This window comes from Myotis lucifugus, unplaced genomic scaffold (genome assembly GCF_000147115.1).
Source record: "Myotis lucifugus unplaced genomic scaffold, Myoluc2.0 scaffold_10, whole genome shotgun sequence".
NCBI lineage: Eukaryota > Metazoa > Chordata > Mammalia > Chiroptera > Vespertilionidae > Myotis > Myotis lucifugus.
Window position 1 is genome coordinate 8,732,495 of NW_005871058.1, and position 23,600 is coordinate 8,756,094.

The 23,600-nt window shown below is 38.8% G+C and overlaps 1 protein-coding gene across 2 annotated transcripts in view; it reads right to left on the reverse strand.

Moving 5' to 3' along the window:
• CLEC4D (C-type lectin domain family 4 member D) overlaps positions 1-4,482 on the reverse strand; it is a 6,653-nt gene extending 2,171 nt beyond the window's left edge. The window contains exons 1-5 of one of the 2 annotated variants that reach the window (XM_014451640.2): positions 4,281-4,482; positions 4,164-4,166; positions 2,380-2,457; positions 1,890-1,994; positions 959-1,110 (exon numbers count right to left, since the gene is read on the reverse strand). In XM_014451640.2, coding sequence (XP_014307126.1) covers positions 959-1,110; positions 1,890-1,994; positions 2,380-2,457; positions 4,164-4,166; positions 4,281-4,308 — 366 coding nt within the window. In that variant the 5' untranslated portion in view covers positions 4,309-4,482. The remainder of the gene's footprint in view (positions 1-958; positions 1,111-1,889; positions 1,995-2,379; positions 2,458-4,163; positions 4,167-4,280) is intronic. The other variant, XM_023749805.1, reaches the window with a different exon arrangement.
• Between the last annotated feature and the right edge of the window lie 19,118 nt (positions 4,483-23,600).

The following is a 23,600-nucleotide window of genomic DNA, read 5'->3' on the forward strand; positions in this document are numbered from 1 at the left end:
CAACTGCCCTCCCCTGCTGACCTGATTGGCCACAACTGCCCTCTCATGATGGCCACATGGGGGCAGCCATCTTTGACCACATGGGGGTGGCCATCTTGTGCAAGGGTGTGATGGTCAATTTGCATATTACTTCTTTATTATATAGGATTACAACCATACATCTGAATTATTTTTTCTATGCTTTATCCTGTAGCTCTTTTAGTATCAATTAACCATTCATTTATTCACTTAATCACCCAACAGTTATTAAGACATAGCCAGAGTGCCTAGCACTGTGCAGGACATTAGCGATACAAAGATGAGTAAGGCATGGCCTCAGCCTTCTACAAAGTAGAAATCATTGGAAGAGATGGAGTATTAAACAGACAATTGCAGGACACTAAAGTGAGTGCCATGATCACACAATGCACAAAGTACCATAAAACACCTTCAACTTAGAATAGGGAGGGTGGAGTAGGAAAGATGGTCAGGGTAGTTTTCTCTAGGAAATACTACATGAATGACATCTGGAAAGATCCAAAGAAGTTGGTCATATTAAGAAAGTAATAGAGGACCCAGTCAGTGTGGTTCAGTGGTTGAGCATCGACCCATGCACCAAAAAGTCACTGGTTCAATTCGCAGTCAGGGCACATGCCCAGGTTGCAGACAGGCTCCATACCTGGTGGGAGCTGTGCAGGAGGCAGTCGATCTATGTTCTCTCTCTCTCTCTCTCTCTCTCTCTCTCTCTCTCTCTCTCTCTTCCTCTTTCTCTAAAAATAAAAAAACAAACAAACAACACACACACACACACACACACACACACACACACACACAGAAAGTAAGAGAGGAAGAAAATTCTTTCCAGGCACATGGAACAGATGAAGCAAAGGCACAGAAGCATGGCAGAGCAGACAAAGTCCTCTCTCTCCGCTAAGAGATTCAAAGCAGCAGAGAAACTGACGGGAGCCTCCCAACATACCTGCTCAGCTTCTGTGCTGATGGTGACCAGGTGGGCCCCTAGCCCTGTACAGTTCCTTCCACTCTCCACCCATGTCTTCTTGTCATGAAAAGGAAAATAGCAGCTGGACTGGAAGGCTCTCCAGCCAATAGGACAGCAATTCCAGGTGTCCCCTCATGAGAATATTGAAATAAAAATTAGTTACAAAGGAGCATTCATCTATACCAGATTGCATAACTATTCTACTATCTAGTGTCCAGTTATCATTAATGGGAATAATACCAAGATTACCAAAATCATTCTGTTTCCCTTTCAAAAAATATTCCTAATTACATTTCAAAATATCTTCTAAACAAGAGTATTGAAATCATGTATTGACAATAAGAAAATTACAACATATTCTCTTAGAAGGGATGATCATTTTTCAATATCCCTGCATCTATTTGCATTCACTTTTATTATTATTATTATTGCTAAAAGTATTACAAAGGGTATTACATATGTGTCCTTCCCCCCTCCCCACCCCGCCCTTGACAATCCCCTTATTTGCATTCACTTTTAAAGTGTTTTCATAACAAAGCTTTTTACAGGGCATTTTATGTAACCGGTGTGAAGAACCTACTAAAACTCTCAAGCATTTCCCCATTCTTCAAAATGAGACTTTATAAATTCCAGAATAATAAAAGCGATAAAGACGAGAGTCGGAGGAAATAGTCCTTATGATATGTCTGAATCAAAAGATATGGAATTAAATTATACATTCTCCAGTTATTTGATGACAGTCATGAGAAATAGTTCTATCTCAATTACTGATGTGCACTCTTGTGCCATAGTCTCAATTATGCTATTTTAATCTCTCCTGGTTGACTACAGACCTACTCTAAATCCAATTGTGAATGTTAATGGAAGTGGAAATGAGAAAGAAATTCTCTTCTGTGTCTCTGCCAGGTACCTTTCAGGTCTGATTTTTCCTCGATGCATGTCAGCTTCATGCGGTGCCCTCCTAACTTGGACATTCCAGTGCTGCTCTTACAGCGTAGAAAGTTGGTGTGAGTCACTGCCAAGGAGAAAAAAAGTTCGTTTCCTTTCCCTATATAATCACTTAATTTGGGAAATGGGAGCTGACTGCTCTAACCTTTCTCTTATCCTAATAGTTAGGGCCCTCACATTCTCTTTTTTTCCCTTTGCAGTTCCTCTGTTGTAGCTCCAAGTGAACTGGTTGAAAGATGTCGTTGAAATTAATATTTTTATTATCATACTAGAAGCCTGGTGCATGAATTCATGCATTGGGGGGGGGGGAGGGTGTCCCTTAGCCCAGACCCTGAAGACATTATAGGATGATATGTTGAGGAAAGTAAAGATAACAAAAAGTTGGGCGCAACTTCATAAAATTTGTTTAGGGAAATAATTCAAGGAGAACTCTACTTTTGCTAACAACTTACCCAAACAATTTGCAATAAAGCAGGCACCAAGAAGGGAGATGAAAACAATAGCAATGACCCAAGTGAAATGCTGGCCTCCTACCAGGACAAAAAGAAAGATAGATAGGTTACTCCCTTTTCAGCCCCAAGAGCTAAGGAAACTAATTCTATCAAGGAACAAGCTAAATATGAGATCATCCAAAAATATTTTAGATGTGGAGAAGAGCTTAAAGATTTTCCTGAATAAGTCAATTTCAGAGTTTATAAATAAGTAAATAAGTAAATAAATAAAATGTAAGCTTGTTTTTAATAGGAAAAGCTTATTATAAGGAAGACACAAAATTCAAAAATTGTAAAACATTGGTAATTTGGGTACATAAAAATTAAAACTTCTGCCTGGCTGGAGTGGCTCAGTTGGTAGGAACATTGTCCTGTACACTGAAAGGTTTCAGGTTTGATTCCCTGGCCAGGGTATGTACAGAAGGCAACCAGGCGATGTTTCTCTCTCACATCAATGTTTCTCTCTCTCTCTCTCTCTCTCTCTCTCTCTCTCTCTGTCTGACTCCCTTCCTCTCTCTAAGCATGGTCTTGGATGAGGATTATAAATAAAAAATTAAAATTAAAAAATAAAGCTATGATATCTTTAAAAACATTAAAACTTCTATATAACAATATTAAAACAAAAGGAATACCTGGAAAAAATTATGTCACAATATTAATATCCAGACTGTATAAAGAATTTTTAAAATTAATTAGAAAACAACAAAAATTTGATGAAAATTTAATTTGTTGAAATTATAAATGGCATTAAACAAATAAAAATATGCTCAATCAGAGAAATGTAAACTAAAATATCATGCTATGATTTTTTCACATATCAGAGTTTTTAAAGTAAATTAAAAATATAATATCTTAGGTAAGAAAATAAATGCTACTGGTGAACTATAAATTAGAAAGCCATTTAGACAGATTGTTAGCAACATTTATCAAATTTTAAATGCATTATATTTGCCACAAAAATTTCATTTTTATTTTTAATTTCATTTTTGAATTATAGTTTATATTCAGTATTATTTTGTAGTAGCTTCAGGTATACAACATAGTGGTTAGATAATCATATACTTTACAAGTTTCATTTTTAGATATTTGTCCTATAGAAATAACTAAATTTATTTCTATTAAAGGATATTCATTGGAATACGTTGGAAATAGAGAAAACACTGAAACATAATACTTATATATGTATTGTCAATAGTAGATATTTTAAACTATGATGAATCCATATAATAGAATTCTATATGGCAATTAAAATAGTCATGTATATCAGTATGTATTGTCATAAGAAATCTCCAAGACCTATTGTTGCATAAAAAAAGGTTTTTTTCAGGACCACCATTCATTATGGTCCATTGAAGTTTGCCATGGTGTGGTGATGAGAGAAAGTGAAACATTAATTTTAAAATTAGATATTTCTGCATATGCTCTATATATTTCTCAAAATATTATTTAATGTTCTCATAAAACAAATCCATTTTTGTCACTTTAATAAAACATAAAATGGGATGAAGTTAAAGCCTCAAGAACAGCCTTAGTCAGTATGTTTTCTATATCTTTTCTCACTTTCCTTTAAAAGAACCTTCCCAAATTACTCTCTTCCCTTCCATCTCGTTTTTCTTTTATACTTTATATACTTTAACTCCCCTCTTGGCCCAATTTATGTTTTACCAAGAAGTTTCTGTTTCCCAGTGTATTAGAATCTATTTATAGCCTTTTTCTTCATCAAAGTCATTCTCATTTTCTTCCACCTTCTCCTCCCCATATCATCATTTTCAATCTTCACAACTACAACTATCAATTTTATTTTTAAATCTTAGTCATAATTTTATCTGCCTCTTTAAAATTGAAAAGAGAGAAGTACTCACGTTTATTTTGAGATCCTTCTTGCCCCATTGTGTGTTAACTCTCTTGCTGTCCAGTGTTTGGGAAAAACAGATGCCTCTTATATTTTTTCCAGGGTATATTTCTGTGGATAAAATAATATATTCAGAAACACTTGAGATTAAACATCAGTCTTACTATTCCGGTGAGACTATAAAGCTCTCAATATAAAAGACTCGACTCAAAAGAAGAAGTCTTTCTAAAGATGAGTTTCCTCTGATTCACTCTGAGAGATGGAGCAAAGAAAAAAGGAAATTGAGAAAGCAACATCCAAAAACAGTAAGTAGAAATTTCCATAAGTATCTTGAGGGTCAGTAATTATGTATTGTGTGGAATTATTCAATTTATTTTTATTTATCTAAACATAAAAATTAGCAGTACCATAACAGAATAATCAGTATACCTAATAAAAATTGAATGCATCTGACAGACTTGGAACAGTTGCTGCTGCTGCTAAGGTTCCAGTATAGATGTAAGAAGAAGGATGCTTGCACTTTCTGTCTGTCTGATTGTGGCAGCCAACCTTGAATGCGGGGATACAGTAGAAAAACATGGAGCTATTACAACTCAAAAATTGCCTTGTAAACAGTCGAAGAGCCTGTTTTACTCCAAAGAAGAATCTAAAATACAAGTTTACAAGTGAAAAAATATTAATGAACATGCTCTCATTTTTCTCTTTTTCTGGATTTTATATTTTCAAGGCAGTTACATGCTTGAGGGAAGCTCTGCTCCGGAAAGTCCTCTGTAGTTAGTACGTTGTGGCCAAATGGTAAAAGACGATGTGACCAATGATCAAAAGCTTTTAATGCACACAGTGTATTTACATTGTATGTAGAGACACAAAAGCCTTTGTTTTGGTGTTGAGAAAGAGGTGGTGGAGCTATTGATTAAATTCCAAAATTTTCATAGATGAGAGAAAATAGTATTGTTACTGCAAAGGAAATGAAAGTGTGACATCCTGTGATAAAGTCACCATCAGGGTCCCTGACTTCATCCACTGTACTCTCATGCACTGAATGTTTTTGTCTTCCCATCACTGTGCTAGCACCCTGATCTCAGACTTCCCAACTTCCAGAACTGAGTAATAAATGCCTATTGTTATATAACACCTGGTTGCAAAAAAAAAAGTACAGACTAAAATAGCCCGGCCAGCGTGGCTCAATGGTTGAGCACATGGAACATTCTCTAGGATAGGTTATGTTAGGCCACAAAACAAGTCATAATAAATGTAATAAGATTGTAATCATATCAAACATCTTTTCCAATGACAATGGTATGAAACTACAAATCAATAATAAGAAAAACTGGAAATGCACAAACATGTGGAGTTTAAACAGTTGTGGTACTGAAAAATCAAAGGGTCAAAGATAAAATCAAAAGAGAAATCCAAAAAAATCTTAAGACAAATAAGAATGGGAATACAACATACAAATATATGTGGGATACAGCTAAAGCAGTTCTAAAAGGAAACTTCTTAGCTGTAAATGACTACATGATAAAAAAATTAGTTCTTTGAAGTAAAAACAAAATTTTTAGAAATTCAAACATGCATTTTAAAAGTAACTTTTAGGATCAAGTTACTAAATCCATTAAGATTTTGACCAGACAACCCTTTCAGATAATCAAACTAACTTGCAGTAACCAAGCCCAGAAATGGAGGTAAGTATATGGAATGTGAGCTTCAGAGGTTTGCTAGAGTGAAGAATCTTGGATATCTGTTATTGAAAATTTATAAATTTTTGAAAAATCTGTAGATAATTTAGAGCATCCCATTCTATTAGGCTGTGCAATCTCTTCTACACCACAAGTTACTGGTTTTTGTCATTTTCACTTTGATGGCCTTTGTCGAAGACTGTCCCACAGTGTCTTACAAGTGAATTTTTGCTCTGAAGTGAAAGAAACAGTTCAGCCTCAAATCTCATGGTCCAAATTTAGCAAAGAAACTGTTCCTTTGCCCTCAGAGTTTTTGGACTCATACAGATGATAGAACCTAAAAAAGGATATATAGAAAATAAACATAACAGGGAACTACCTGATGAAAAACCAGAACTAGGAAGGAGATGGAAATAAAACTAATCATTCAGTTATAAAAATTTAGTGATCATCTACTATGATGCTATACACTTTGTAGACTGTAGGAATACAGCAAGGAACATTGTCTTTCACTAATTCCACAATATACTTACTATTTTCCAGGGACTCTTCCACACTTGGGAAAAGGCAGTGGCTAAATAGGTAACAATCACCGATCCTAGCATGTCCTAGATGATGAGTAGAAGTTGTCTCCCATGTCTTCCTAATTAGATGAAAGAGGTTTTCTTTCAAATGTGACAGAGACTCGGTACTTTACAAGATTTTTGTTTCATTCTTTGTTCTAAGATAATTTTATAAAAAGTTAATACATAAAAATGACAAACCAGTAGTCACACACTCAAAATATTTTAAAAGAGCAAACATCAAGAAAGGACCTTAAAAATAAGAACAATCTCCTTGAGGAAAAACAGCACACACACACCTGAATTAATGCATGGGACACATAGAAAAGAAGACATAATCTTAGACCATTCTTGGCCCAAAAAGGTCAGAATCGTGTAAAAGTTCACTGACTAAATTGAGCCTCTCTAGAATACATGGGCACTAAATCACGGATGTCATATATAATTAAGTGCTAACACTTTAACCAGGTAAACATGAAAGTGTGGCTGACAAAAGGTAGAAGTCATTCTCATTTTAATAGAGATATAACAAAAAATAAATGAACAACCTCTAGCAAGGGAGATGTTTTACAGACAAGTGAGAATCACACCTTAATTGTGTTTTCCCTGTGGCTTAAGAATGTTTTTTCACATATTCATTCAATTGTTCAATCATTTATTCATTCATGCTTGAATTCAACAGGTGTCACTCCAGATGCAGTGTGTCCTCAGTGTCTTAGTGCACCCGAGTGTCCCCTAGAGGAGGACACAGTAAATAAAATACGAGTTATTCCCTTAAAAACGGAGCTCCATTTCCACATGATTCTTCTGGTTACCCAAGCAGGAGACTTCGAGTGAAGTATTATTAGATAACACACAATCCACACTTCTAACTTAAACACAAGTGGGGGCAGCTCAGCAGGTATCACTTACCTAAAGCATGGGCCAAGAGCTTTTCATTCCTTTTTGACACCACAGTCACTCTTGTGAAGATCAGGTTTTTGAAGGCAGTGGCGTCCAACATGGGATGTACAAGACAACCCATCAGGGGCACAGGAAGAAAATATGTTCATGTATCCTTATATTGTATCTTTTATTGGTAATATGTTTTACATAAGATGTATAATGTTAGTATTATATACATTAGTACACATGTGTACTTTATGAATCAATAAGTACACATATGTATGTGCTTTAAAAATAACAAAAATCAGTGAACAAATATATTATTTATAGAGTTGCAAAAGCAGCCAATAAATTAATAACCAAAGTAATATAATCAGGCCAACTCAGAAACTAAGCAAAGCTGAGTTTGTAAGAGGTTGCATTGGTCATTACAACTGGAAGAGGCTGAAGAAAAAAGTGACTGACCAGTATGCTTTGTAGACTAATTCCTAACAAGGTAATCTGACAGGTTGTATCTGATTCATTATCCAGATCCCTTGTTGGATCTGTAGTATGCCCCCACTCTACCCTGACACCTCTTAGTAAAAAAAAAAAAAATTAATACAAGTAACCTAACCATACACCTTGGAGCATTATGAAAAATATACCTCTAAAGCAATATGTATTGGTATGCCAGGCACTGTTCTAAGCACTGAACACAAATTGCTTAATCTTCACAAATTGCAAATAACATATACAAGTCTTTTGAAAAGTTAAAAACTTGCCTGAGCTCCCACAGAGAATGCTAGACCTGGAATTCAGATCTAGGTAACATGGCACTCAAACCCATACTGTTGTTAACCACTACGTTACAGTCCTCTGAGAAAAGGACATTTTATCAGGTAAAATGCCACTGATAAAACAAGCACTAGCTTGCAGATAAATTTAAAAACATAGATTAACAGTAAACAAAAACACATCTAGTATAGAAATCATGACTAGACTACACTAAAAAAGGAATTTATGCAAGAGGCAGAGAAAGGAAAGTTGTACACCAACTCCAGTGATGATGAAAGCAGCAAGCACACAAGATGACACCACAGCAACACACCAATGGCTCAACGGGGACCCACAGCTTCCTCTTTGGTGGAGCAAGTAAATAACACAAATCTGAGGTAATATGCTTTTCTGAGAGCAGATAGGCCAGAGTAAATGAGAAACTAGAAGCCAGACTACAGTCAAAGACATTCAACAGAGAACTTTTTTCAAGTACTATAGACAGCATTCATACTTCCAGGCTACTGACTGGGTTTATATATAGAAGATGGAGTGCCCCTAAAGGGCCATGAAAATATTTGGGAGGAAAAAAGACTACATTTTTTCCAAATTAGATGAAAACCATAAACACACATATTAAATAAGTTTAATACACTCAAAACAGAATGAATATCAACATACACACACACAATGGAGGTGTATCATACTAGTAATCAAGTTGCTTTAAAAAATAGTGAGAAAATCTTAAAAACAGCCAAAGAAAGAAAATACATTATATACAGAGGAATATAGTAAAGAAAGATGATAGACTTCTCAACAGAAATTGGCAGGTTTTATAAGAATGTACATAGATTTTTCCATTTGACTCAGCAATTTCACTTTTAAGAATTTACTCATGATAAATGAAAACATATGCTCAAAAAACATTGCATGTAAAAATTTATAGCAGATTTATGCATAGTAGGTGAACTCTGGAAGCAACCAAATGTCCATCAACAGATAAATTGTATTACATTCATACAGAGGAATACTACTCATCAATAAAAATGAACTTGTAAACAGCTGAACAACAGCAGAATGTTACCAGCAACCTCAGTACTTGAGCCCTGGCTAAGAAAGAATTGAGAGACAAGACTCAAATACAAGCAAAAGTTTATTTAGAAAGTAACAGAGGTACAAGAAGTGAGCTGTGGAAAAAGTGAGCCAGGTGGGCTGCATGGGCTCAGGAAATAAGTTACAGAAGCAAAAAGTGGCCTTTGGAGCTAAGGAGAAAGAAAGGCAAAGGTAATGTGCCTGGGGGAAGGATAAAGGGGGAAAGGGCATGGGCATGCTCCAGAGAAAAAGAGCACATCTGAGAAGGGGGTGGGGAAAAGTACAGGTGTGGGAGAGAGAGAGAAATGGGTCTTCCATCCCAAGGTATTTTATTTGCTCTCTAAAAGCAGAGGTCTTAGGGTAGATCCCAGGGAAGACATTAATGAAATATTTGTCAGCTTTCTAGGTGTGTCTTTCAGGGTTGTGGTCTCTACTGATTGGTTGGCACCAAGGGAGGGGTCACTAGTCATCACAGCTGGTCCTGATGTCAGCCATGGCGTTGTCCCACCTGGCTTTGCTGCTCTTTTGGACCTGAAGCTGAAACACAACTGAGGCTTAGATGCTATTTCTAGTTTGACCAAAACTCTGTGATCAACAGACCCAAGGTTCTACTTCCAAGAACATTTGATGCCAAGTCGGAACCTTATTGTTCTGAACACTTAAAGGAGTAGTCATGCAAGGGCTTGTATGGGAATAGTTTAAAGCTATTCTCCAGCCTCCTTTTTCCTCCTCCAAGGGGGTCTACCACATGACTACCAACATGCCATGGGAGGAAAGTTCAGGGAAGGGTCTGAACCATATGACTAGTGATAAGCTAGGGAAGGAAAAGTCACCCTAGGGGTGAGTTACCACTGCACAATTGTTTGCTGCTAGGCGCTCAGGGCTGTCTGCCCTGGTGACCTTCCATACATGGCCTATTTTTTTCTACTCTGCTCTTGCCTGTCTAACTGCCTAATACATTCCCACTTCAAGGATTCTTGGCTCTGATTTCTCTAAGAGAAGGGGTGTCCTGCTGAAGAGAAGCAAAGTTTTCATTCAGAGCCAAGTGATCTTTGCTTTTTGTAAGAGGATCAATGAGGCCTGGGCATGGAAGGAGGTTGCGATGGTCTCTAGAGTTGTTAAGAAGCAATATCCCTGGAGCACAAGTAGGCTTTGTACCCCAGTGGAGAAAAATCATGTTATAAATCTCAATAATTCTAAGTCAAAAATGGGAGAAATATTGGTTTAGAGGGCTGTAGCTAAATATCTAAGAAAACTAGAAAAATTCAGAATCCAGTTCAGTTCATAGGTGAAAAATAAAACTTTGAAGACAATTAACGGAACCAGAGTCTAATATCCACAACTGTGCATAATAGATTCTATTGAAACACAGCACGAACACAACAAGAATAGTAATTAATCCTATAGGCTCTCTTAAACCTGCTTTGCTGGAACCTCATAAGGAATCTATAGATTGCGCTTTAATTAGCCTCTCAGGATGAAGCAGCCAAGCCACACAGTCAAAGCACCCAGAGACCTACCTCCACCTCCAGGCTGCCTGTTAGGCATAGTCACTGAAAGAGCCTCCAGTTGTACACCTCAGCAGGGCATAAGCTCCCACAGAGTGGGGCAAGAGGCATTCCAGTGGGTGGGGCTATTGCTTCCCCCCAGGCTGCTGGGGCATGGAAGGGAATGCTCTGCCAGAGAAAGATGGCTTCTGCCATATACAGCAATGACTCAGCACAGGGATCCTGATGGCTGACTCTTCAGCTCTCTCCCCAAAGACAACAACCCCAGACTCTCCTCACATGGCTCTAGTCCACTCTGCCCTCCCTCTACCAGAGCCTAGGATGAGTGGCTGTGAACAAAATTTTGGTGCATTGGTCCTTTAAGAGGGTGCCTGCTCCTCTAAGCTGTCTCTCCCATGCTGAGGAAACTTCCACTGCCTTTCACAGATGGCTGTTACGTCGGTGCATTTCCCTGGTTCTGGTGGTCTAAGACCCCACACTTCTCAGGGGGAATGCCCCCTCCCCCACAGCTGAGATATCCCTCCAGAACTTCAGATGTAGCCTGTGGGAGCCCCACCAGCTCTCTCCTGCCTCCATATATTCTATCAGTCTTCATGTGGCTTCTCTCCAGCTAGCCTTTTTTTTTAATAGCATACAAATTATTTTTAAATATGATTTTATTGATTTCAGAGAGAAAGGAAGAGGGGGAGAGAGATAGAGATGAGGGAGAATCATTGATTGGCTGCCTCCCTCATGCCCGCAACTGAGGATTGAGCCCACAATCTGGGCATGTGCTCTGACCGGACTTGAACTGGTGACCTCTTGGTTCATAGGTCAAAGGTCAACCACTGAGCCATGCTGGCCAGGCTCTCCAGCTAGTCTTCAGTGAGTTATTTGGGATGATTTTTCTATAATTTAGTTGTAATTCCAATTTGGTTCTGGGAGGATGTGAGTGTAGCTTCCACCTAATCCAATGCCATCTTAGCTCAGTATCTTAGACTCTTGAGAAAGGATCTGGTGCTTTAATTGCTTCTACTGGGGAGAACTAATTCATCAGAGGACAGTATTCAAGTGTTGCTTTTCTCTCTTGGCTATCTACAGGAATGTGAGAAGGAGGTCTTTTTTATTCTGCATGTAGCCTACACACTTCTCCCTAAAAGTGGTTTCCATTTTAGACTTGGAGTTGGGAGAGTAATTTAAAAAACTTTTTTGACTAAAAATCCAATCCATACTTTTTTTTAGTATAGATTTGCCAGTAATAAAGCTAGTATTTGGATTCTTTCTTGGTTCCTTTATATATTTCATAAATTCTCCAGAATTCAGAAATGAGAGCGGTGTCACTAATCAGCACCTTTAAACTTTAACAAGTAGGATTTGATAATAGATTAGATGAAAGGATGTAGTGTGTAAGCACCTGACAGTTGGACTTTTATTATTGTAATGCAAGTGCCTTAAGTGGTTGAGCTAAGGCATCCACCTCAAAGATTTCTGATGGTTATTGCTAAAGGTGTCTTGGAATCATAATAAGAACCACAGGGTCAGGTACAGCCACAACACTGGTTTTCTCAGTGGTTGAGTGACAACCTGTGAACCAGAAGGTCATGGTTCAATTCCTGGTCAGGGCACAAGCCTGGGTTGCTGGTTCGATCACCAGTAGGGAGCATGCAAAAGGTAGCCAATCAATAATTCTCTCTTATCATTGATGTTTCTATCTCTCTCTCTTTCCCTTTCCCTTCCTCTCTGAAATATATATAATTTTTTTAAATAAAATAAAAGTGAAGATGTCTGTGGAGGCTCACTGCAGGCCCAGATGAGTGCCTTCAGGAATTTCTAGCCAATAGCATTACTATTGGTAGACTGAGACAGCAGAAAACACGGGGTAAAGAAAGGAAAATTGTTGAGAATGATTCTTAGATTTATAGTTTGGGCATCTGGATATATGTTGAAACTGCAATGGGGAGTACTAGAAGAGACAGTTTTTTTCATAAATTCTAGGGCCTCTTTTCAACATGCAAAGTCTGAAATGTCTACTTATAATCTTCAAGTGAAACAGCAGGGCCTACTTATTTGAAACTCAGAATGGAGGTCAAACCAAATAGGAATTTGAACATTAGAACAGGAAGTCTAATTACTCATGAAAAAGTGGTATCTTTCAGTAGGATGGCATTTCACAAGCAAGTCATAAAAAAACCAATTTTCCATTATGAAGAATTTTGACAAGTCACTGGGAAAGAGGAAGGGTGATTAGTTTGCTTACAATTTATTATGTCCTTATCAGGCTAGAGAGCTTCATGTTTTCACAAACCACCAAAACATAACCCTCTCACAGATTCTTTACTCCTCTTCTCCCACATTTATTTTTTCTTGTGTGTTTCAAGATTAAAATATGTCATCATAATTCTGACCATTTAATGCCAATTCTCTAATCCTCTTACCAGGTGTACCGGTTAATAATGCGGATTTTTTTCAATAGATGGACTTACACATATGTTGATATGTATGCGATTTGATATGTATGCTATTTTGTTGTATTGACAACAAGCTTCAAAACTTCATATGTCAAATTTTCTGAAGATGTTAACATTACAGATATTTTTATGCTTAAAAAATGTCAAATTTCATGCCAAAAAAGAGCATTTGCAGGAAGTTTTAATTCATTACTTTATTTTGAAGAAAAGTGCTGCTGAAAGTTATCGTGTACTTCGGAAAGCTTATGGTGAACATGTTCCATCTCAAGAACTTGTGGACGCTGGTTTAAATGCTTTAAAAGTGATGATTTCAATGTGAAAGACAAAGAACGTCCAGGTCAATTTGAATGTCGCTTTGATCATAAAACCACCAGAATGGGCCAGAAGACACGGCAAAGTAATTTTGTTTCATGATGACGCACCATCACATACTTCAAAACCAGTTAAAGACACGTTAAAAGATCTTGCCTGGGAAGTATTAACCCACCCTCAGTATTCACCAGACCTTGCTCCTTCAGATTACCACTTGTTCTGATTGATGGCACCTGCACTTTCTGAGCAGCACTTCAAAACGTATGAAGAAGTGGAAATTGGGTCTCTGAATGGTTTGCCTCAAACAAGAAAAGTTCTATTGGGACAGTATCCACAAATTACCTGAAAGATGGGGAAATGTGTAGCTAGCGATGGACATTACTCTGAATAAAGCACTTTTGATGTTTCTCTTGAAATTATTGTGGTTTCTTTGATTACAAAATCTGTATTATTAACCGGTACACCTGGTAAACATACTCACTTTTCTATGTGCCTAACCTCCACGGAAAAATACTTGCTACCTCCAGAAGCTTGCTTATATGTGCTATCATTTTTTAATTATAGTTTTATATGTTTTTTTAATGTCCCATCGAATAAAAATGAATAGCTACAGTTAGAGTAGAGATTGTTAGGGGCCTCACTGCTTCCCTAGTACCAAGAATATAGTAATTATTCAATAGAAATGTTGATTCACTGGCTGTCTACTTCTCTGTATTTTACTATTCCTAAAAAAATAAAATCTCATGGGTCTTTTAGAAGTTTAAAGTTTTAGAAGTCTAAAGTTTTCTGAGTACTAGTAAATACAAAAATATATAAGGAGTAAAATAAACAAAGTAAATTTTTAATGCTTTGAAATATCCTAGATATCTTGCAATGAAAACTATCTTTGGTAATATATGAAATTAACTCTTTTAGTTTCTCACTTCATTTCTTTACTCCTTTCATTTATTTTCGTCTGATTTGTAAAAACTCAATCCAAATTCTATGCATTTCTCTTGATTAATGAAATATCTGTCCTCAAACCCATTTCTCTAGCACTTGACCTTAAAAAACTAAACTGGAGCTGGTGTTAGTGATAATGCTAATAATTTTTTAAATTTCACTAAAGTCTGAGATTTTTTTTTAACATTCAAAAAAATTTCAACTTGTCTAAGTCAACATGTTCTCAGTTCACATAATAAGGCAGCTTGGGTTGCTCTCTCATACTCTCATTATCTTCTTATTTAGCATCATATTAGAAAGTAGATATATTTTAAATATCACAGAAATAGCAAAGCAGAGAGAGATGAGAAATTCTTAATGCTTCTCAAAATGTAATTCTTAGATATTTGCTTAATGGTATAGGAAGTGGGAATAATATATTTTAGTATTATATTTCTTGATAAATTATCCTTTGCACATGTTTTTCTTTCATAGTTTGGAAAACTTTTACATTAAAATTTAAATTATTAATCTAGAGATTACAATTATGTAAGATGCTAATTAACCAGTATACATCTTTTGAACCATGAGTATTTTAACACTGGTAAGGTTAGAATTGGGACATAGTGTGTTAAAGGGTTACTACCATTGAAGTACACATATACATGACTTCAGAGTAGAAATTTGGAGGATGATAGCAAAATGGAGGGTTAGGAGGTCCCAACACAGTCTCCCCACAAAACAAGAAAAAACAATAAACAACTACAGACTGACAAAAAATAGCTCCGAGGAAGTCTGGACTGCAACATAAAAGCAGCAGAATCCCCATTAAGCTCAAAAACCAATAGATGCTGCAGAAAAAAGCATAGGACTCATTTTATTTTATTTTTGTTGTTGTTCATTTTTTTATTTAAATTCTTTATTGTTTAAAGTATTAATATGTCTCCTTTTCCCCCATTGACCTCTTCCCAGCCACTCCCACCCCCCAGCTCATGCCCTCATCCCCCTACTGTCTGTGTTCATGGGTTATGTTTTTTTGCATGCATACAAGTCCTTTGGTTGGTCTCTTACCCCTCCCCTCCTCTGCCTTCCCTCTGAGCTGAGACAGTCTGTTCAATGCTTCTCTGTCTCTGGATCTGTTTTTGTTCATCAGTTTATGTTGTTCATTATATTCCACAAATGAGTGAGATCATGTGATATTTATCTTTCTCTGACTGGCTTTTTTCGCTTAGCATAATGCTCTCCAGGTCCATCCAGCATAGGGCTCATTTTAACTGCATCGTCTCATCCCCCAGTCCAGAAAAGCTCAGCACCAGAAGGAATCCCCTCAGAGGTATTTTACCCCATGGGGAACAATTTTGTGGGAAAAACCCAGCAAGCCTCACTGCCATGGAAGTGTGCAGCCTTTGTTACTGAGGAATACTACAATCTTCAACAACACTGATCCCAAAATTTTAGAGCTGAAGATTAGAAAGAATAAAATGAAAACTGAAATAGAGAACTTCAACATCAGGCTCAATCAGGCAGAAGAAATTATCTGGGAACTTGAAGATAGCTCTCTTGATATTATCCAATCGGAGGAGAAAAATAATCTTATATAATAAAAGCCTAATATGCTAAGTGTCCGACAGTTTGTTCAACTATTCGACCAGTCTCTATGACCCACACTGACCACCAGGGGGCAGACGTTCCAACTGGTAGGTTAGCTTGCTGTTGGGGTCCGGCTGATCGGGACTGGGCGAGATGGGCCGGACATGCCCTGGATCCCTCCCACAGTCCCTCCCTGGCCCTGATCCCAGTGGAGTCCCTCAGCCTGGCCTGCACCCTCTCGCAATCCGGGACCCCTCGGAGGATGTCAGAGAGCTGGTTTTGGCCCAATCCCACAGGCCAGGCTGAGGGACCCCACTGGTGCACGAATTTGTGCACCAGGCATCTAGTTTATTATGAAACCCATATGGTAATCACAAAGCAAAAACTTATAATAGATACACAAATGATAGAAGAATCAAAGCTTACCCCTACAAAACATCACTGACTCACAAAAAGATAGCAAGAGAGGAAGACAGGAAAAAATAAACTACAAAACAATCAGTAAGAAATTAACAAAATGCTGATAACAAGTCATTACTTATCTATAATTACTCTAAATATAAATGGTTAAATTCTGCAATTCAAAGGTATAGAGTGGCTTAAGGAAACACAGCCCTTTCCCTCTGGTAACCACTATTCTGTTGTCAGTGTCTATGAGTGATTTTTTAGTTTGGAAAAATCATCATAGTTAATATGTCCATATTGCCCAAAGAAATATACAGATTTAAAGCAATCCTCAGCTAAAAATCCCAATGGTATTTTTAAAAGAAATAGAACAAACAAAAAATCAGATTTATATGGAACCACCGGGACCATGAATAGCCAAAATAATCCCGAGGGGAAAAAATAACAAAGCTGGAGGTATCACACTCCCTGACTTCAAATTATACTACAAAGCGACATAATCAAAACAGCATGGTATTGGCAGAAAAACAGACACACAGATCAATGGAACAAAACTGAGAGTCCAGAAATAAACCCTATGGGCAAATAATTTTTATTATTGACACTATTACAAATGTCCCCCATTCCCCTCCATTTGCCCCCCTCCTCCCAGCCCCTGCCCTACCCCAGGTCTTTATCACATTATTGTCTGTGTCCATGGACTATGCATATATGTTCTTTGGTTCATCTCTTCCAGTCCCCAACCCCCCTCCCCTCTGAGATCTATCAGTCTGTTCCATGTATCCATGCATCTGGTCCTACTTAGTTCATCAGTTTATTTTGTTCATTAGATTCCACATATATGTGAGATCAAGTAATATTTGTCTTTCTCTGACTGGCTTATTTTGCTTTGCATAATCATCACCATGCTGTTGCAAAGGGTAAGAGCTTCTCTTTTTATACAGCTACATAGTATTGCATTGTGTAAATGTTTGCCGTAGGTTTACAGTTGTGAGTACAGGAAACACAGAGTTTATTCTTGTATTATTATTTATTAATTATTGTATTATTTTTCATACAAACAACTACAAACCTGCTTTTGCCCCACATTATTGTGGTCCTACTTGCAGTTCTCAAATTAAGAGTTGGACAATGGGCCTTGAAAGGACTGACTTCATCCTGTCCCTCGCACTCCATCTGAACCATAGGCACTCCATCTTGGTCCCGTAATCTCCATTTTGTAAGAACTTCCATTTAAACTTTTTCACTAAACACAGATGGTTCTTTGTTTTGTTAATTCCAGGAAGTGACTAAACCAGATAGCCTCCCTGATAGAAGTAACTCTGCTATTTCTAGCTTCTGTAAGCACGCTTGCTCGAATAATGGGGAAAATAAGACATTTTTGGGGAGAGGCTAACAATCTGAATCTGTGCCAATAACCTAATGCACATTCTTGTTAGCCTATAGTCTAGTCCAGGGGTGGGCAAACTTTTTGACTCGAGGGCCACAATGGGTTCTTAAACTGGACCGGAGGGCCGGAACAAAAGCATGGATGGAGTGTTTGTGTGAACTAATATAAATTCAAAGTAAACATCATTACATAAAAGGGTACGGTCTTTTTTTTTTTTTAGTTTTATTCATTTCAAACGGGCCAGTTCCAGCCTGCGGGCCATAGTTTGCCCACTAGTCACTGCCCCCTCTTAATTATCTGGTTCTGCAAGCCACTCTGCCGGTGTGGGTGTCTGGTCCATCCTTGGTTCCTCCCATGCCAGGTGACTTCTGGTTATCTGAGCTGTGCTCAAGGCTACAAGCTTTCTGCAAGATATCTGCTAAGCACACTGCCCCCATCCCAGCACGTGGGGTTTTTATGCCTTTATAAGCTAACCCCTAAGTTCATTCAGGGCCGCGAGAATTTGAGAGATCCAAGTCCTTCCGCGGCTGCCAGCTTTTGAAATAAAGATTCCAAATTCGGCTCTCTGATTACAGCATTTTCTGTTTAGCTTACTGAATTTCTGGTATAACAGAGTGAAGCTTAACATCTCTATAAAACATGTTTACTGGATTAGGTATTCCTCTTCTGTGAAATGCTTTTTAAATATTTTGCCCAATTTTTTGTATTTCTAATTCATTTGTGACCATTTTATGTTCTTTGTATTAATACTGTGTTAGTTACAAATATTTGAAATATCTTATTTTGGTTCTACTTTTTAAATTTTGATAGTGTTTTAATGAACACAAGTTCATAATTTTAATGTAGAAGAATAAATTACTTCCTTTCTTGGTACACATATTTTGTATCTTTTTAAAGAAATTCTGCTATGGTAGCCAACCTATAACATAGCCCTCAGTGCCCGGCTGGTGTGGCTCAGTGGTTGAGCATTGACCTATGAACCAAGAGGTTGCAGTTTGATTCTTGGTCAGGGCACATGCCTGACTTGCTGGCTCGATCCTGAGCAAAGGGGGCGGGTGGGGGGGAGGGCGGCGGGGAGAGAGCAGAAGACAGCTGATCAATGATTCTCTCTCATCGTTGATGTTTGTAACTCTCTCTCTTCCTCTCTGAAATCAATAAAAATATTAAAAAATAAAAATAAAAGTCTAAAAAAAAAAAAGGATAGCCCTCAGTGATTTTCATCCTGAGCTTGTCATGCCTTTGGGTATTCCACTTCTGTAGTATATCAGTTTGGTCTATGTGACCATTGGACTGCACCAGAAGTTAAAGTGTTTGACTTCTGAGGCTAGATCATAAAAGACATTGCTACTTTCACTTGCTCTCTTGGAGTACTTCCTCTGGGGAAAGCCAATCATCATCTCGTGAGAACACTCAAGAAACCCTATGGAGAGTTCTCTATGGTGAGGATGGGAGGCCTTCTCACAAAAACCAGTACCAAGTTGCCAGCCATATGAGTGAGACATCGAGGAAGTAGACCCTTCAGCTCCTGCCAGGCTTCCACATGATGGCAGTCACAGTTACTATTTTGACCCAAAGAATTTCTCTATGTTTTGAGGAAAGTCCTTCTTAATTTTCAATAGTTACCTCATTATGAGTCTTCGGATAGACAAAATAATACCATCTCTTGCCCAAGGAATGTGGGTGAAAAGAAGTATGAAAAAAGTAAAGAATGCATAACAAATTTTTAAAAATGGAAGGGTTCACCCTATTATTAGTGGAAAAGAAGAAACTATAAGAGGGATGACTCAAGGAAGTAAGGTGTCTGGATATTTCCATAAACCTCTATGATAAGAATTACACATAAATTATAAGAGGAAATTATCATTTTAAGATAGGTCTCCATTTTAAATGTGACAATGAATAAAGTTCCACTCATAGATAAACCTTCTTCATCTCACATATTGAATTTCTTTTAGAATCACAGAAAACATCATTCCAGGCCCATCCTCCAGGATTCCAGAAAACTATTGAAGCACATTCCTCTGCAGAGAAATTGGGCTCACCCTGGTGCCATAATCTAAAGAGAAACAAAGGATAAAAACACGTCAGTGAATGCACAGTGATTAATTAGAAAGTATATAGAGTTGGGATTTGAAGAGAATGGGGTTCAGGGTGAAAGAACACTCCAATGATTGCTCTCCTCATACTGCCCTCCTCAAAACCCCCAAGTGTAAACATACACTTTTATAATTGCTCCTCTAACATTCCCCTGGCAAATTTTTATGTAACAGAGTAAACTTGACCTTGTCCCTAAAATCTGATCTTCACTTTTTTCTCTGTAAAGAGCCCTTATCCTGATCTGGGTTGTTAAACAATTCGTGTCTTGGTAGCATAATAAAGAGGTTGCCTCCTTAATTTGTGTACTCTTATCACCTTCCTAAATACCTGTATTCTCATGGAGCTTGAGTCTGGTCATAAGAAGTTACCCTGCCTACAAGGAATATAATCTGTAGTAAGGGTGACAAGGTTTGGATGGGGGTGGGAGGGTAGGACTTTGTTTTTGGAATCAAGAGACATGGTTTCCTCCTGACCCATTTTGATCTTAAGCAAGTAATTCATTCTCTTCAGGTACTTGATTTGTCACCTATAAAAATAGGAATCAGAGGGGAGAGGAAAATGGCGGAGGCTTAGACGGACGTGTTGGTGCTTTGTCCCGGACCAGATGGGGGCGAGCAGCTGAAACGGGTAACAATCAGCCCGATCAAGCTGGGGAGGTTCAGCTGAGAGACAGTCTGCAGCCAGGAAAGACAGAAAACTCCTAAAAAAATGCGGATGGTTGGAGATTGAGGCTGAAACCTCCCTCTGGGCGCCAGCGCAGCGGCGGGACCGCGCCATCTCAGGCAGCGTTTACCGGCATCCAGAGATCGGCTACTAGCCCGGCGGCTACTGACCCGGAGGCAGCGATTCGCAAACAGCGCGACTGCAAGAGCCAAGGGGAGACCTGCACCCCTCCACGGAAAGGTTGGACTTGCCTCGAAGGTACGGTTCGCAGTTCAGGTTGGAGCGAGGAACGCGCGCGCGGGCGCAGGGGAAAATCTGCGTCCGCCAAAATCCGCACTCTCCAAAATCCGTGCCCATAGAGGCCGGCGTGTCTCGCAAGTGGGGAGGGCTCCCGCAGGGCTGCTGCCAGAAGGTAACACTATAAATGAGCCAATAGTTGGACTGGATGCAGAGGGGCTGCCTCAGAGTTTCCCTGTTGGCCGGCTACTTGTTGTTGCCGGGGGCTTGGGCGCGCGCAGACACTCCGCGCGGTTCTGGAGGGTGGAACCCTGCGAGTTCGAGCAGCTTCCCAGGCTCTTGTTCGCACACTTCCTCTTACTTCTGTGGGTTTGATTGTTGAGCCCAGTGCATGTGAGTGCCCAGTTGGGGTCACTAGCAGAGCTTGTAGGGGAAGATTGTTTTTGGGGAGCCTGGGAAACAGAACTGGGAGTGGCGCCGGGGGAACCACCTCTGGGCGGAGCTGGTTCAGGTACAATAGGCAGCTCCTGGTCGGAGAGAACTTATAGCCTCGGAGGTCAACCCAGACACACTGCCACCCAGAGGCAGAGCCACGAACTGACTCCTCTGTAAATACAAATAAGGCAATAAGGACTGTGGCTTACAACAAGGAGGAACAGTGTATCAGAGGGAAAGTCAACATTCTCCTGAATTCCCGGCGTGCCAATAAGAAGAGTAGAAGATCTGAAGCACCTGCATTACTGCACATTTTTATTTTTATTTTTTTAAATTACTTTTTCTCCTTTTAACTAAGAAAACATTTTTTTTTTCATTTTTCTTTTTTCTCCATCACCCGATTTTGCCCTTTCAGCTACTATATTTTTATTTTTAACTAGTATTATTACCGCTACCATTTTACCATTTTTTTTAAAGTGTCATTTTATCTTGTCTTTATTTTATTTTGGGACTAATGTTCTCCATTCTATTTTCATCGTTCCTTTAGCAACATTTTTCTCTACCTCAATTTGCCTCTGTGCTAAACCCTCTTCCCCACTTTTTCCCTTTTGCTGTCCTGTTTCTCTTACCCTACTCCAGCTTTAGATCTTCCCTATTCTTTTTATCCTCTGTCAAAATTTAACCCTGCTTAAATATCCTATGCCCAATCCCCTGTTCTAAATCCTTATACACCTTTCCCTCATCTTCCTTCACTATCCATTTTTTTTTCTCTCTCTTCTTCTTCTTTTCTCTCTCTATGGTTTAATCGTGGTTTCCCGGATTGACGAGAAAATTTTTTTTGGTTTTGGTTTTTTTGGTTGGTTGGTTGGTTTTTTTGGTTTGGTTTGGTTGGTTTTTTTTTTTGGAGTGTTTGGGAGGTTAGACTGTTTATTTTTTTTATTTTCCTGCCCCTCCCTCTCCCCCCCCCCCCCCGGTTATTTCTGCGCTTCTCTGTCCCCTTGCGTCGCTTGATATTATTGGTTGTTTGTAGTTTGTATTCATCTCCAGGAATCTGTTGCTGCAATTTGTTGGTATTAGTGGCGGACCTATAGGAGTTTTCTCCTCACATAAATAGTCTCTCCCCCTTTTACACTTCACTTTCTTTTCTCTCTTACTTTTTTTCTTCTTTCTTTTTTTTCTTTTTTTTTTCTCCTCCTCTTTTTCCCCTCCCTTTTCCAATCTCATCTTTGCACTCCTTTTTTTCTTTCTTTCTTTTTTCTCTTCTACCTTTTTCTCTTCTTTCCCCCTTATCTCCCAACTCTCTTAGCTCGGGTGGCCACCTTTATTTGGGGTTAGTAATATCGTAATTACAATAGTGTTCAGTGCCTGGTACGTTGTGCCTTGTTGTGTTGTATTTTGTGCCTATAAATCAACGCAACAGATTCAAGCAACAGCGGCCTCCTGATCACCACACGCTCTGCCTGGGGAACAGTTGCTGCGTCTGAAGCCTCCCTCCACCAGCCAGAAGAGCCACCACAACTGTGAACAGCACCCATCAGAGGCCCTGCTATCAACAGAGGAGCCGCTGCTACCACAACCGCCCAAGGAGCAACCACAGACCGAGGAGCCACTGCCACCCAGGGAGCAGCCACTGCCACCCAGGGTCCAGGCACTGAATGATTCAACAACTAGTAATGTCAGTGAGATCAAACATGGGTAGACAAAGAAACCCCCAAAGGAAAGAAAAGGAGGACTCGCCAGAAAAGCAGCTAAGTGAGACAGAGATATGCAACATGACGGAAAAAGAATTCAGAATAAGGTTCCTAGAGTACATGCACCGGATGTTCAAGAAGCAAGAAGAAACAGATGAAAAACTCAACTACGTATGCAAGAAGCTAGAAGAAACAGGTGAAAAAATCAACAACTTAAGTAAGTCCCAAGAAGAAATGAAGAGCGACATAGCTGCAATAAAAAACACCATTGAAAGTATCAACAGTAGACTGGGAGAAGCGGAGGACCGAATCAGTGAATTAGAAGACAAGGAAGCAAAACACACTCAAACTGTACTGCAAATGGAGAAAAAAATTAAAAGGCAGGAGGAGAGCCTAAGGGAACTTTGGGACAACATGAAACGAAGCAACATACGAATAATAGGGGTGCCAGAACAACAGAAAGATGAACATGGATTAGAAAACCTATTCGAAGAAATAATATCAGAAAACTTCCCTGAGGTGGGGAAGAAAAAAGTCACACAAGCCCAGAGAGTCCCAAACAAGGTGAACCCGAAAAGACCCACACCAAGACACATCATAATTACCATGGCAAATGTTCAGGATAAAGAGAGAATCTTACAGGCTGCAAGAGAGAGGCG